The sequence below is a fragment of the Acartia tonsa genome, chromosome 7 (assembly GCF_053477335.1).
Source record: "Acartia tonsa isolate MP-2025a chromosome 7, ASM5347733v1, whole genome shotgun sequence".
Lineage (NCBI taxonomy): Eukaryota > Metazoa > Arthropoda > Copepoda > Calanoida > Acartiidae > Acartia > Acartia tonsa.
The window spans coordinates 17,692,697-17,709,917 of NC_137266.1; the positions used below are offsets into that span (position 1 = coordinate 17,692,697).

The 17,221-nt window shown below is 30.2% G+C and overlaps 1 protein-coding gene across 1 annotated transcript; it reads left to right on the forward strand.

Annotated features, from left to right (window-relative positions):
* Positions 1-1,631: 1,631 nt before the first annotated feature.
* On the forward strand, positions 1,632-14,152 carry LOC145324426 (uncharacterized). The gene is made up of 6 exons (XM_080167015.1): positions 1,632-2,067; positions 2,529-2,647; positions 11,281-11,369; positions 13,010-13,075; positions 13,463-13,484; positions 14,020-14,152. Exons 1-6 carry the CDS (start codon positions 2,011-2,013, stop codon positions 14,150-14,152), a joined length of 486 nt encoding a protein of 161 aa, XP_080023141.1. The 5' UTR covers positions 1,632-2,010.
* Positions 14,153-17,221: the final 3,069 nt, after the last annotated feature.

Here is a 17,221-nt window from a genome sequence, read left to right on the forward strand (position 1 = left end):
TATTATGTGTAGTTTTATGTAGCCTTGTTACACTTCAAATAACACATTATGTAAGATGTGTCAAAGTTTCAATCGACCCTCCGTCCGTAATATATACGCTTATGAATAAACTTTTTTATTTGTGAATGAGTTTTATAACTAAATTGCTTGAAATTAAATGAATCATACATAGTTGTAATATTCACAGATATTTTTAATATCAAATAATAATTATGATTATGAGTGTTTTATCTTCTTACTAGCGGCCACTTGAGGAGGAGAGAGTGGAATTTAGTAATTCAATTTCTTATTTTAGATTTTTAAAGAAAAAGTAAAAAAAATTTACGTTTGATGTTTGTTTTTCGTTGATCTCTCTTTCTAAAATTGAGAAATTTAAAAAAAATTTAATTTCTCTAGGGAGGGTGGTGGTACCCTCCCCCAAAATAGTTATAAACCTTCCAGGGACATATGAGAATCTACCCTGTTAAGGAGAACCCGATCGGTTCAGTGGTTAGCGAGATCCTTCGCTACAAACAGACAGACAGACAAACAAACAAACAAACAGACAGACATCGTTCTACTTTGTATTATAGATAACCCATTGATAGAAAAACAAACAAGATTATGAATATTTTGTTTCAGAACCATTAAAGAAATGACAAAATGTAAAATTATACACATTTAGAAATTTATTGTATAACAGAGCCCGAGTAAAACCCTTGATATGTGACAGAACTTTACATGCAATTATTGAAAAAAATATTAATGTAACATGCATCAAAGTTCATGCTTTGTGACCACACAGCCACTCTATCCTGCTTTAGTTTCATATTAGAGAGGTGTGACACAAAATAACATAATAACATAAAAAAGTAAAAACAATAGTTTTAAACTTTACAATTTTTAATAGCGAAGCTACTCTATAATTCAAAATATGTCAGTTAGGGACGTAATGGGGGAAACGTGATTTTCTCGGCTTTCATTTGAGATAGACGAGTGAAAATATTTGTCACCATTCCCATTATTATGTAGCATATGTAAATATGAGACATCCATGGCGGTTGGAATGCTTCAAGCTAATCTTTTTGCTATATTTGGTACGATTTTTTTTGGGATAATAGGAGAAAAATTAAATGTAGGCTCGGCACTTCTGCAAATATAGAAATATATGATTCTGAAGTTAAATATCAGGATCAACTGCAGTTCACGGTAAAATATTCATGGTAACGAATATTTTTAAAAATCTATGAATTTTAAAGGGTTCTAGCTGCCAAACGGCTGAACATACAGATCATAACCGCATACCATTTTAAGCGGCCTACAAATAATCTGGAATAGCCAAGATCCAATGATGCACAGGGAAAGCTTCACTGAAGAAAAACGCGTAAAATAGGTTTTTTTCTCTGCACTGCGAGATAATTATGCATTATTGATTTATGGCAATTCCAGATTAATTGTAGGCCGTCTTATGCCGCTTAAAACAGTGTGCTGGCATGATCTGTACATTTATCCGTTTGGCAGATAGCAGCCTTTAAAATTCATAGATTTTTGGAAATATTCGGTACAAGGATTATTTTACCGTGAACTGCAGTTGATCCAAATATCAATATATAAAATGTATTTTCAAAGTCTAATTGTTATTTTGTAGCACTGTTTGGACTAGAGAAATTAGTTTAACATAAAACCACCATCAATGTTATATCCAGTCTACTCTTAGTGACTATACCAATCAAGGTCAAATCTTTCTCTTTACTCTTTTTCAACATATCTGTTTATTTTTAAAGTGAAAATGTGAATTTTAACAAGAAACATGAATTTAAATTTGTTTCTCTTAATCACTGAAAGAAAACAGTTTATTTTAGGTGAAAAATAGTGAAAATCTCCAAAAGATATAATAAATACGAAACAAAAGAAAAAATTGATCGATAGTTTCATCAAAATGTGAATTGCTACGTTGTGATATTGAACTGAAGAAAAAAGTGATGTTAAACAATTATGATTTTGATGGCATAGAATTGATTTTATTGAAAGATGGGTGATATCTTTAGCACCCTAGCTAAGGATGCACATTATGAACAATTATATCAGGTAACAATTTAAATCATCAGATGTAGCTTTTTGCCTCAAGAGAGCGTGAGATTAAACCTCAGCATTGGAAAACTTGCACAAAGTCCATAATTGAATAAAAACAACATCAACATTTTTAACTTAATATCTTCATTTTCGAGACGGGATTGACTCCCTCCCCCTCCAAAAAAAAACCTAAAAACGAGAAGTATATTTCCTGAAAAGAAAAATCCATTCAGTCAAGCCTTTACCGAGATCCTCATTCGGACAGACATCAGTATACTTTGTATAGCTACTCTTTAGTTAGGGTATGTTCATTCTTTGTCGGTCAAACACTTTGAAAATATGTTAAAGGGGGGGTATTTTCGTTCTCGAAAGGCTACCCAATACTTAAATAACTGGGAAAAGGCAAGGCTCTTTGAGAAAAAAAACACCAAAACTTAGTCTATTTGACACGAAAAGTAACTATATATGCATTTTAGAATTTTGGATCAACAGTGAACGAACAAGTCTTGTATGTCCTGTCTACAATACAGAATTCATTTACCAGTATAAATAACTGGGAGAAACTTGGACAGTTTCTTGGAGTCTCTTATGACAGGTAATGTGGCAAAATCCCAGCGAGATAGTGGACACTGAGATTTTTATAAGACTAGTTGCCAATAATTACCTTTTTTCTTATTCGATGGCTTTACAACTTTGGGGACTTTTAACTTTTATTGAATGTTTAGAAGATTGAATTGACTATAATCCTTTCACACCTTTCTTTTTGACAATAACAAATAACTTGTTTAGCCCATATAATAAATTACAAGCAAAATAATAAAAAGTTACAGTTCATTAAATTTCAAATTTATTAGAGAAACTAGCGTTTTACTTTTCTGTATTATAATATTTCATGTGTAATAGTTATTTAGAAGTATATAGATCTTTAATTAAATTATATTAAAATGTATTGAAAAATGAACCACTATAAAGTAATGAAACATTTCAACTTTAATAGTTATTTCTCACATCGTATTATAAACAGCATTCCACAGATATAGAATGTACAATTATAAGATTTTTAGCCTCGAGGTGCCGAAGGCAAGGGCTAAAAAAATGGTTTTAATCTTATGATTGTACATTTTTATATTTATAGAAAACTGGATATAATAAGATGCTAGACATAGTTTTTTCGCATGGATAAGAACCGGTTCCTATCCACCGGATTTGAATTAATAAGAGAAATGCTGTTAAAGGACGCCTGCAAGAAATAACACGCTTTAACTGCTGAAAGACTGCCACAAGAAGACCCAATACCCCAAATTATAAGCCTTCATCTTCAATAACAAAAAAGTTCTAGGCATTTCAAAATAGCATTTTATGTACAATGGAATTTTTGAAAGATTTCCAATGCTCATAAAAGAAAAATCAATATTATATTACGTTGCCTAGACATAAAATTATAACCTTATCTTTGTCAGAAACTTAGATTGCCTGTAACTGATAACATTTTTACAATAAAAACACCACATTTCATAGTCAAAATCTATGAAAAAAATTCGATTTAAATTGCATTTTTAAACGAAAATCATAGCGGAAACAAAGGGGTAAACTAATACAAGCTTAGCTGTGATTGGTTGTTAAGCTGATTCAGCCTTCTGATTGGCTACAGTACATTCGGTACAACGCAAGTAAAACTTAATTTTTTTTAATGATTTTGACTATAAAAATGGGTATTTTTATTGTAAAAATATAATTAGTTACTGGAAACCTAAATTTATGACAAAAATAAGCTTATAATTTTGTTTCTAGGCCACGTAGTTTAATTTTAAAGTTTTCAACATGAGCATTTCAATTCTTTCAAAATTTCCATTGTACATAGTATGTCATTTTAAAATGCCTAGAACTTTTTTGTTATAGAAGCTGAAGGCTTCAAATTTGGGGTATTGGGTCTAATTGTGGCAGTCTTTCAGCAGTTAAAGTGTGGTATTTCTTGCAGGCTTCCTTTAATATGTTAATATATGGAACAATGAAGATTACTTTATGTCATAATTATGTTGGTCATATTGTCTACACAAATATCAGCTATTGACACAGTAAAATGTAATCCATACAAAAATCCGTGTCCTGGCTACCCAATATTCTACCTTATTATTCTTATTAAGTTTGATAAGTTCTTTGTCTAACATATCATATGTGTCCTGGCTACCCAATATTCTACCTTCTTAACTTATTAGTTTGATAAGTTCTCTGTCTAACATATCACATGTGTCCTGGCTACCCAATATTCTACCAAATTATTATTTTTAGTTTGATAAGTTCGCTGTCTAACATATCATATGTGTCCTAGCTACCCAATATTCTACCTTATTATTCTTTTTAGTTTGATAAGTTCTCTGTCTAACATATCATATGTGTCCTGGCTACCCAATATTTTACCTTCTTAACTTATTAGTTTGATAAGTTCTCTGTCTAACATATCACATGTGTCCTGGCTACCCAATATTCTACCAAATTATTATTTTTAGTTTGATAAGTTCTCTGTCTAACATATCATATGTGTCCTAGCTACCCAATATTCTACCTTATTATTCTTTTTAGTTTGATAAGTTCTTTGTCTAACATATCGGATCATATGAAGAAAATGAAGTCATTCCTAAAAAGGACAGAAATTCCCTTCCTTGGGTATAGGAAGGCTATTTACTTTCCTTTTTCTTACAAATTCTTTGTAAGGAAGGTGATTTCTGTCCACTATCTTACAAATTCTCACTAAAGGAAGGTGACCTCTGTCCACCATCTTACAAATTCTTCCTAATTCTTAGAAATTCTTCCTTTTCCTCACTATTACAACTATGCTTAATAAATCTACCTTATTTACCCAAATTCTTACTTATTCTCAGAAATTCTACCTTAATTACACAAATTCTCCCTTATTCTAAGAAGACCTACCTTATTCAAGGAAATTCTTCCTTATTCTAAGAAAATCTACCTTATTCCCTCAAATTCTTCCTTATTCTAAGAAATACTTCCTAATTCTATGAAAATCTACCTTATTCTAAGACATTCTTCCTTATTCTAAGAAAATCTACCTTATTCTAAGACATTCTTCCTTATTCTAAGAAAATCTTCCTTATTCTAATAAGATCTACCTTATTCTAAGAAATACTTCCTTATTCTATGAAAATCTACCTGATTCTAACAAATTCTCCCTTATTCTAAGAAGACCTACCTTATTCTAGGAAATTCTTCCTTATTCTAAGAAAATCTACCTTATTCCTTCAAATTCTTCCTTATTCTAAGAAAATCTACCTTATTCTATGAAAATCTACATTATTCTAAGACATTCTTTCTTATTCTAAGAAAATCTACCTTATTCTAAGACATTCTTCCTTATTCTAAGAAATTCTACCTTATTCTAAGACATTCTTCCTTATTCTAAGAAATTCTTTCTTATTCTAATAAGATCTACCTTATTCTAAGAAATACTTCCTAATTCTATGAAAATCTACCATATTATAAGACATTCTTCCTTATTCTAAGAAAATCTACCTTATTCTAAGACATTCTTCCTAATTCTATGAAAATCTATCTTATTCTAAGACATTCTTCCTTATTCTAAGAAAATCTACCTTATTCTAAGACATTCTTCCTTATTCTAAGAAAATCTACCTTATTCTAAGACATTCTTCCTTATTCTAAGAAAATCTCTTCCTAAATCTCACTTAATCTTCCTAATTATAAGAAAATTAACCCAATACCTCCTAGTTCTTCCTTATTCTCAGATAGCCTACCTTATTCTAAGAAATTCTTCCTTTTTCTAATAAGATCTACCTTATTCTAAGAAATACTTCCTAATTCTATGAAAATCTACCTTATTATAAGACATTCTTCCTTATTCTAAGAAAATCTACCTTATTCCCTCAGAGTCTTCCTTCTCATCACATATCCTTCCTTTGTCTCAGATAATTTAGCTAATTCTTGCTAATTAGACCAACCATTCCTGGGATCTTAAGCTTCAAAGAGAAAAAACTTACTGTTTTCTTAATATTCTAACAGGATTTGGGAACAGTGTGGCAATAATTTTGGTTTTATCTAGGTCAGATTTTTTTCATCCAAATAAAAAAGATAGCTTTTTTAAAAGAGTGAAAAATAAAAATGCTTCTTAATTTAATGATAAACTAGCTGCTATGCCCCTAGAGACCTCTTTAATTTTAGTGGGTTTCCTAATTTTTTAATTTTTAAAAAATATCTGGTTTAGAAGTTAACAAGATATACACACAGATAGACAGACACAGATCCTGTTACTTTTATTATGAGGATAGTAAAATATATGTTCTTGTGTAAAAGCTAGCTTTTCAAAATAAGAAAAAAAATTGACACATAACGCCCCTTGCGATTGGGCAATATGTTTTATGAAGATTAGAGTGGGTCAATTTTCAATGTTTTTTTTTCAATTTTGAATTCACCACAATGGATTTATTATTACTTAGATCTTACACAAAACATTTCATGTTCTATAATAGAGTGAACTCTCTTGCGGGCTAAAATAACGATCTTCCCCACCCAATTCTTTACCCTATTCTTTCCCCTCCTATTGGAAAAATGGTCTACCAAATAAAATCGAAGGGAAATTGCAACCTAAACTGACTAAAATTTTTCTCCTGTGATAATATTCACGTGAATCAATATAGAATTAATTGGATGTTGAATTATAATTTCGTATCCTCTTAAAATATCATTGTTGTAGATGGTTAAAACATTATCTATCCCCTCTCCCCTTTACCCTATCTCTTTTCCTTCTTTATGGCAAATAAACTGACCAATAAACTGGTTAGCAACTTAATTTGGCGACAACTTTTCTATGTAACTTTAAGTCAATAAGATAGGGTACTTATAACTTTAAAAATCGAACCATCCTTATAAAAATTGACCCAACACGACCCAAAATTGTTGCTTTTAAAGACCAATACTAAAATCTAAATACAAAAAGTTTTGATATTAAGAAATATTTTATTATTTGGTAGTATGTAATATGAATATTAAGAAAATTCATAATCCTTTATATCTATTGAACATATATTTTTAATTGTAAAATTATCCGAAAATCAACAATTCTTTAGCTCTGATGTTGGTCATCCCCTCCTCAATGATTAAACATAAAATTATCCCTTCTGTAAGTTATAATTGGTGGTTGAATTGTTTACTATTAACAGGGATCTAAGGGATAAGACAATTGCCGATAAGTTGATGTAAATCCTCACTGATTAAACATAAAATTATCCCTTTTGTAAGTTATAATTAGTGGTTGAATTGAATCGTTAATGGACAGGACACTCATTTTAATGTACAAACCAATAAAATTCAATAAAAGTTTAAAGTCACTGAATAAGAAAACGTTATTATAAAACTTTGGGGACCAGTGCAGTGTAATAAACAGCTCAATATTCACTCCCTCCCTGGATTATTACACAGTACACTAAGTTTTATTTTAACAATTTCCTATTTATGGGCTCAACAACTTTAGAGACTTTTTATTTAATTAATTAAGTAAATTGATTTATCATCCATTGTCCTATCCCTCTTAATTCCTGATTATAGGTTGATTTCTCTGTTTCGGCATGGGACAAGGACAACATATCAAAGACAATTTATAAATATAGAATATGTAATATAAAAGTTTTTAAAAATAATTAGATACCGCTGAACCGATATGGTTCACTTTTACAGTGTAGCTTCTCATAGATCCTGAGAAGGTTTATAGCTATTTTGAGAAGGGCACCACCACCCACCTTGAAAAATATTACTCCTTTACAAAAATTTTTAATTTAAAATAAAAAAACCAGAAATGAAAAATGTGTGGATGAGTATGATCCCCCCCCCCCCACCAAAACAAAAAAAATTAACCCCCTTCCCTTCATTTTTTTCACTTTTTCATTTTAAACTACTATAGAAAATGGAGATATTAAATTCAATTCCCACCACCTAAAGTGCCCCTAAAAGTGTCTCTAGGAGCGTAGCCGCTAGTTTGAAATAAAACACTAACAATATAATTAATTATCCCTTAAAATTCTTAAAATTCTAAATATACATAGTCTATGGTCTTATTTTAAATGTATGTCTGTGGGTTTGTGTTCGTTAATGAAAAATACACGCCCTCCCTTACCATGTAGGCGGCCGTGCTGCGTCAAATTCTTGTCCAGGCTAGCCAAGCTGACGGACGTTTTTTATCTAATTTCTAAAAGCTATCTTTTTTATAAGAATATTTTTTTTAATATTATATATAGAAGCAGTATGGTTCTTCATTACTGTTTAGCTTCTTATAAGACAAAGAAAGGTTTATAGCTATTTAGGGGGAGAGTACTACCACATTCTCAAGAGATATCTCCCCTAGGAAAAATCTCCCCCCCCCCCCAAAAAAAAAAATTAGAAACCCACTAAAATTAAAGAGGTCTCTAGGGGCTAGTTTGTCATTAAATTAAAAACATTCTTATTTTTCACTCTTAAAAAAAGCTAGCTTTTTTATTTGGATGAAAAAAATCTGATCTACATAAAATTATTGCAACACAGCACTGTTCTCATCTCCTGATAGAATATGAAGAAAATAGTAAGGTTTTTCTGTCTGAAGCTTAAGATCCCAGGAATGGTTGGTCTAATTAGCAAGAATTAGCTAAATTATCTGAGACAAAGGAAGGATATGTGATGAGAAGGAAGACTTTGAGGGAATAAGGTAGATTTTCTTAGAATAAGGAAGAATGTCTTATAATAAGGTAGATTTTCATAGAATTAGGAAGTATTTCTTAGAATAAGGTAGATCTTATTAGAAAAAGGAAGAATTTCTTAGAATAAGGTAGGCTATCTGAGAATAAGGAAGAACTAGGAGGTATTGGGTTAATTTTCTTATAATTAGGAAGATTAAGTGAGATTTAGGAAGAGATTTTCTTAGAATAAGGAAGAATGTCTTAGAATAAGGTAGATTTTCTTAGAATAAGGAAGAATGTCTTAGAATAAGGTAGATTTTCTTAGAATAAGGAAGAATGTCTTAGAATAAGATAGATTTTCATAGAATTAGGAAGAATGTCTTAGAATAAGGTAGATTTTCTTAGAATAAGGAAGAATGTCTTATAATATGGTAGATTTTCATAGAATTAGGAAGTATTTCTTAGAATAAGGTAGATCTTATTAGAATAACTAAGAATTTCTTAGAATAAGGAAGAATGTCTTAGAATAAGGTAGATTTTCTTAGAATAAGGAAGAATGTCTTATAATAAGTTAGATTTTCATAGAATTAGGAAGAATTTCTTAGAATAAGGAAGAATGCCTTAGAATAAGGTAGATTGTCATAGAATTAGGAAGTATTTCTTAGAATAAGGTAGATCTTATTAGAGTAAGGAAGAATTTCTTAGAATAAGGTAGGCTATCTGAGAATAAGGAAGAACTTAGAGGTATTGGGTTAATTTTCTTAGAATTAGGAAGATTAAGTGAGATTTAGGAAGGTGATTTTTATCCTCTTTTTCAGATATGTGAGAAAAAGGAGAGTGATTTTTGTCCATATTTGAGATATCTGAGAAAAAGGAAGATGATTTCTGTCCTTTTTGGAAGGGAATTTCTGTCCTTTTTAGGAATGACTTCATTTCCTTCATATGATCCAACATATCATATGTGTCCTGGCTACCTAATATTCTACCTTATTATTCTTTTTAGTTTGATAAGTTCTCTGTCTAACATATCATATGTGTCCTCGCTATCTAATATTCTACTTTATTATACTTTTTAGTAGCGAAGCTACTCTATAATTCACAATGTCCGTCCGTCCGTCTGTCCGTCCGTCTGTCCGTCCGTCTGTCTGTCCGTAATTAATGAATTGGGGGAAACGTGATTTTCTCGGCTCCTATAAAAGATAGAGAGCTGAAATTTTTTGACAACATTCCTATCATTAAAGAGCACAATTAACTATAAAACATCAATGGCGGTCGGACCGCTTTTTAGCAGGTTTTAGGCTATTTTTATATTTTTTCAAATTTTCCTCATAACTTGGGTGTTTGTGGTCCGATTTTTAAAATTTTTTCAGTTAAAGATATCAAAATTAAATTTCCCGTCATTTGAAGAAAACAACAATGACAGTCAGACTTCCTTTTTGCAGGTTTTTGGCTATTTTTATATTTTTTACATTTTTCCCCATATCTTTGGTGTTTATGGTCCAATTTTCAAAATTTTTTTACTTAAAGATATCAAAATTAAATTTCCTGTCATTTGAAGAAAACAACAATGACGGTCAGACTTCCTTTTTGCAGGTTTTTGGCTATTTTTATATTTTTCACATTTTCCCCCATATCTTTGGTGTTTTTGGTCTAACTTTCAAAAATTTTTCAGTTAAAGATATTAAAATTAAATTTCTGGCGTTCTAAGTAAAGAAACAATGGCGGCCAAACTACCTTTTAACAGGTTTTTGGCTATTTTTATATGTTTGACACATTTCCCCATATCTTTGGTATTTTTGGTTCAATTTTAAAACTTTTTTGCATTAACAGTTTCGAAGTATTTTTTCCCATTGTTATGTGCATCTAGTATGTAATTTACCTTAACCGTTTTCATCATGCAAAATAAAACAAGGTTTCATGTTTATTTTCTCCAATAAATCTATTCTTGATTTTAATAAATACACTTTAAATCTACTTCTACGTATTCCCATCCACAATTTTTTGTGCTTCGCTACTTATGGATGTTGTCATCCTTGTTAGTTTGATAAGTTATCTGTCTAACATATCATATGTGTCCTAGCTACCTAATATTCTACTTTATTATTCTACTTAGTTTGATAAGTTCTTTGTCTAACATATCATATGTGTCCTGGCTACCTAATATATTACTTTATTATTCTACTTAGTTTGATAAGTTCTCTGTCTAACATATCATATGTGTCCTGGCTACCTAATATTCTACTTTATTATACTTTTTAGTTTGATAAGTTCTCTGTCTAACATATCATATGTGTCCTGGCTACCTATTATTCTACTTTATTATACTTTTTAGTTTGATAAGTTCTCTGTCTAACATATCATATGTGTCCTGGCTACCTAATATTCTACTTTATTATACTTTATAGTTTGATAAGTTCTCTGTCTAACATATCATATGTGTCCTGGCTACCTAATATTCTACTTTATTATACTTTATAGTTTGATAAGTTCTCTGTCTAACATATCATATGTGTCCTGGCTACCTAATATTCTACTTTTTTATACTTTTTAGTTTGATAAGTTCTCTGTCTAACATATCATATGTGTCCTGGCTACCCAATATTCTACCTGCTTATCCTTTTACCTGGCCATCTGTTTCTGGTAAGCTTATATATTTATATTACAATCTATGGATCTACTGCAGTTCACGGTAAAATATTGCTGGTTACGAATATTGCCAAAAATGAATGAATTTTAAAGGCTGCTAGCTGCCAAACGGCTAAACGTACAGATCATACCCGCACACCATTTTAAGCAGTATAAGAAGGCCTACAAATAATCTGGAATAGCCAAGATCCAATGATGCACAGGGAAAGCTTCACTGAAGAAAAAACGCGTAAAATAGGCCTTTTTCGCGCATTTCTCTGAACTGCGAGATAATTATGCATTATTAATTTATGGCTATTCCAGATTATTTGTAGGCCTTCTTATGCCGCTTAAAACAGTGTGCAGGCATGATCTGTACTATCAGCTGTTTGGCAGCTAGCAGCCTTTAAAATTCATAGATTTTTGGCAATATTCGTTACCAGCAATATTTTACCGTGAACTGCAGTAGATCCCAATCTATAAATAATTCGTATCTAGTTTTTATCTTATGTAGTTTGTTTCTATATGACTTGTTATTAACTTATTTTATATGCTTTTTTACATTTGTACAACTTTGGAACTTTATCAGTTGGGGAGTTGAATCCATTTTTATAGATGCAGAAATATAATCTATGATTTCGGTTTTGACCCTCTAAAAAACCTAATCTACCATTCCACTTTCCCCTCTCTTGGTGATGATATCATCAACGCCGATATGATTTTTGTAATCTACCATTCAAATTTTGCCTCTCTTGGTGATGATATCATCAATGCTGATATGATTTTTGAAATGTACCATTCCACTTTCAAGAGAGGCGAAACTTGAATAGTGTTTTACACTTTTAACATCGACATAATTGAAATCATTCATACTTTTTTTAAATTATGTTAATCGTAGGAATGTATAAAAAACTATTTATAATTGAAATTTTTTATGTAAAATAAAAATAATAACTAGAATATACCATTACTATTATGTCGATTTAAATAAGGAAATCAATGTTTATGAATACGCTGATATGTAAACATAAATGTACCATTCTAGTTTCGTCTCTATTGAAAGTGGAATGGTACATTTCAAAAATCGTATCGGCGTTGATGATATCATCACCAAGAGAGGGGAAAGTGGAATGGTAGATTCCGTTTTTTTAGAGGGCCAAAACCGTAATCATAGATCATATTTCTGCTTCTATAAAAATAGATTAAACTCCCCAACTGTTTTTTTTAAAATCATAACATACATAAAATTATGACTAAATACGAAATGAATTTCACTGCAGTCAACTAGATTTTTATTAAGTCAACAATCCGCAATTGAGCTTCCTTAGTATTGGTGGTAACGTTTTATTAAGGCGTAATAAAATATTGATACCTCCTTTTGTAATACTATTTTGCTTAGCCTTACGAGATAAAATTGTCCTTGTCTTGAAAGATTTATTTCACTTTTATCATGTAAGGTTGCGTGATTACATAAACATTGATATTTTACAGATTATTTGTCATTAGTTTCCCAGTATGGCTTTAAAACTGATTAATATCCGATTAGAGCCTCTTCTAAAAATAATGTAATGCATCGTATCATAGACAATATTTATGCTACTATCCGCGGAAAGGTGTTTATAATACGATGGGATAAATGACTTTTTTTTATGTAGGTGGCCATTACCATGTACTTCTCCTCAACACAAATTGTGCTTTCTGTAATATCATCAAACCTACAGGTAGACTTTTTGTTTGAAATGTGGAATAATGCATATGTTATTGAACTATCAAAAATCATGCTCTAACTTACATTTTAAAATCATTTCATGTCTTAAAATTTGAAATAATTTATTGGAGTGCATAAAGCATATGGTTCAATTAAGTGTTTTTAAATTCAAAAATGATAATATCACATTTTATATTAATAAAGCCTAACTAAAATTATTTATAAAGGAAATTATACAGAATATTCACCTAATGTCATTAACTTAATACAGTATTTGATTTAGCATATATTTTCTAAAATATTTCGCCTTTTCTTAAAATTAATTTTGAATAAAATTGTTTTATGATATTATAAATTAAACTTATGAATAGTATGATATATTTATATACATATTTTTTAGGTACCTGGATTGGAAAGAAAAGGTAACAAACATTTTTTCAGACATTATTATAAATTTCAATCATGAAACTGAAATTTTTTCAAGCAAAAACAAAAACTTTTTAGTTATTTATTTGTTATTTATGTTTTGTTTTATTTATTATTCTAATCGATATATTATTACTTGAATGTTGCACCTTATTTTCATGCACTCTGATAAAGTGATGACGGCAGCTGGCTAAAATAACAATACCCCTCATCCACCCACTTTACCCCATCCGCTACCCTTCTACTGGATGAACGGACTGAACAATAAATTAGGAACACAGTAATAGTGTCTGACTGATTATGACGTAACAAAAAAAATTAGCCAATGAGAGGCCACTATAAATTTTACCATTGGTCAATAACGGCCTCTCATTGGCTAATTTTTTTTTGTTTCGTCATAATCAGTCAGACACTATTACTGTGTTCATAAATTAGGTTTATATTAGCAAGCTAAAAAAGTACTTATTCTCATCTGGCAATATATATACGTATATTCTATATCCATTGTTAATCTATTTATTTGTTATCTAGGAAAAGAAGATGGGCTTTCAGTAGGTATGCTGAAGAAGATTATGAAATAGGTCGTCCTCCAGAGGGATCTGTTCTGTTACAGAAACTGGTGGACTCTATAGTCATGCATAGGAAGGATTTTAAGAAACATTAGGACAATTTAAAATATCGACTTTTTTTAATTTTGATGCTTTATTCCACAAATAATTGAGATAAGTATATCTTTCAGAGAGGGTGGGGACATTGGACTGTAAACTTCACTGAAACTGAATGTTTTACATTTTAATTTAAACTTTAGATCTTTTTATTCAATTTTGATTAGTTGGTTCGAAAAAAGTAGTGTAAAAACTTTTCACCCAAAACTTTGTATCTATAGTTTGGGATCTACATTAATTGATTAACTAATGTCTTATCTCTGAAGAACCCTAGGTATATCTTTAAACTAAGATTATATTAAATTTTGCAATACTTCAAAATTAATCTATTGGCTGTTTCACATAAAAGTCTTCTTATCCCATTGATGAATTTCTATATGTCTCTTACAATTACATTTAAATAGAAAACAAAAGCGAAGACGACTTACAATAACAGAAGAAGGACGACATTTGCATGTGAATAGTCCATTTGATGCCATATCTTTCTAATTTGATGTACTAAAAAATAAAGGTTACTATAAACAATGTTTTTTCTTTTTCTAACTTGTATTTGTTTTACAATATGTTGTAAAAATATAAAAAAAATATATAAGCAGATTAATTAACTTAATGAAACTACCTTTACAAGCACAAACCAATTATAAAAGTTCATAAAATAAAAGTATATAAAGATTTCTTCCATTGCTGTCTTGACTATACAGCAGTTTAGGTCAAGTATGACTTCAAAAGGCAAAATAAGTTTTATAGATCTTAAGTTGGAGACATATAGATTTATGTAAGGAGAATATAGATTTATTGACTTTAGTCTATTAACACTGTCCTGAAAATACAAATTTAATTAATAATCAAATAAACATTAAGAATAGTTATATAGTATTAATATTATTATTTTGGTTAAAAACTTTGGACACTTTTTATGAATCATTTTTATTTGTAGGTCAAGAAACTTTGGATACTTTTGTTTATAAAAGAATATTACTTGGCTTAATAAATCATGTAAAAATTTATCAAAGTAGGTATAAAATAGAAACATAATTTTATGAAATCATAATTAAATTCTTTATTTAGCTGGCTAAAAATGCCGTAGAGAAGTCTATTCATTTACCTTATACACCACACAATTTCGCTAAAAGAGAATCCCATTTGTACCTGAAGTGTTTCATGGTGAAACTCCTGATATACTAGTAGATTACTAGCACTCTGTGACGCACGAGAGGCTTACTCTTGGTCTCAAAATATGTTTTTCCCGTTCAATTCTGAAGTACCAAAACAAAAGAAAATGCCGCAACACATTCTCATAAAAAAATGCGCTATCCAACCAAAGACGATTTTTTTTTAATTTATGGGAATAAGGAATTAAAATCAGAAATTTAATTTGTGGTTGACAAACTCAAAGCTTCCTCGAAAAGAGGACGAGACAATTGCTTTTTGACTTTTCCCTTTATGGATTGTCATGAAAACAAGGATGTCAACATCCATAAGTTGCAAAGCACAAAAATTAATTGGACAAACGGGCAAAGACAGATGTTGAGTTGTCATATCCAAAAAAGAGAGACAATATTAAAAAAAAACTTGTTTAAAATCGTGTAACCTATGAAAAAGGTTCATGTCTTTTAAAGCATAGCTTATAGACTGACGGACAATGAAATTTTTAACATAGATGCAAAAAAGTCCACAACAAAAATTTCAACAGCAGACGAAAAATCCCATTTCCCCCATAGCATTACGGACTTTGTTTAAAATCGCTTCACAATTATAAGAAGAAAAAATAACACACAAAACCTTAGTATAAGTTTTTCTCGTATTCATTCGAATCCGGTGGATAGGAACCGGTTCTCATCAATACGAAAAAAATATGTCTAGCATTGTATTACATCCAGCTTTCTACGAATATAAAAATGTACAATCATAAGATTAAAACTAGTTTTTTTAGCCCGTGCCTTCGGCATCTCGGGGCTAAAAAAAACTAGTTTTAATCTTATAATTGTACATTCTATATCCGCGGAAAGCAGTTTATAATACGATGAAATAAATAACTATTAAAAACTTTTTTTGTAACTTAATAATCTTTTGTAAATATCTGCTTAATGGATAAGTGTTATGGTCTGTTTGTTAGTCATTCAAATCATATTTTACCTTTCCCCCTGATAAGAATGCAAGTTTGATTAAGAACAAGCATTACTAATTATTCTTAATTAAATATCATGATTCTGCAAGTTTTTATTAATCATACATTATATTTTACAACGCAGCTTCATGTCTGTCTGTCTAAATTTAAGTCCATTAAAATCTCATAATGCCTTTACTCATTATTCCACATTTTGTTAGAGAAATTCTAAATAGCAAGTTTATGGCTATTTTGTGAGGGTTCAAGAGAAATTACCTAAAAATTTAAACTTTTAAAAACATTTCACAAATATCATCTAATTTTTCTCTAACATAAGGGCATGATCATTCCTGTACCAGTTAGGTAAAATTTATAAAGCATAGCAACTCTATGATTTAAAGAACGATTGGGCTCTTTGTTTTGAGCGAAGCATCTTTATAATTATAAATGTTAGTATACCTGTATACAAAATTTTTAATGATATTTTGTTTAAACTTCTACAAAATGTTAAACAATAAAATTGTTGTTACATTTTAATGTATCTTGTCCTGTACACATGTTTTCAAGTGATTAGATTTGGACAAGGGTGATTCAAAAAAATATATAAATCTCTAACAAATTAAAGTTATAGCTGTAAAATGGGACCAAAAAAGATCCCTAACAAACCACCTCAAGTGACTCAAGTAAAATTGGACCCAGTCACTAGTGCATTTTTAAGTGAGTTAAAAGTTGATGTAAATAAATTGACATTAAATGAAAATTCTGTTAAAAGTGTTTTAAACACCCTAATTAAAACTATCGGTCAACTTAAAAATGAAATTACCCAGCTTAAAGAGTCAGGAAGTGAGAGTTCAAGCGACGAGGAAGAGTGGGAAGTAAAGGGTGGAAAGGGGAAGAATGGTACAAACTTGCCCAGAGGAGGGGGAGGAGATAACAACAGATGGAAAGGAAATGGTGTTCC

Bases quoted from the DNA above. Each gene is read 5' to 3' on its own strand.
- LOC145324426 (XM_080167015.1), top strand. From the start codon at position 2,011: ATGGGTGATATCTTTAGCACCCTAGCTAAGGATGCACATTATGAACAA. The intron at 2,068-2,528 runs GTAACAATTTAA...TATGCATTTTAG, and splicing joins ATTATGAACAATTATATCAG to AATTTTGGATCAACAGTGAA. The intron at 13,485-14,019 runs GTAACAAACATT...TTTGTTATCTAG, and splicing joins ACCTGGATTGGAAAGAAAAG to GAAAAGAAGATGGGCTTTCA.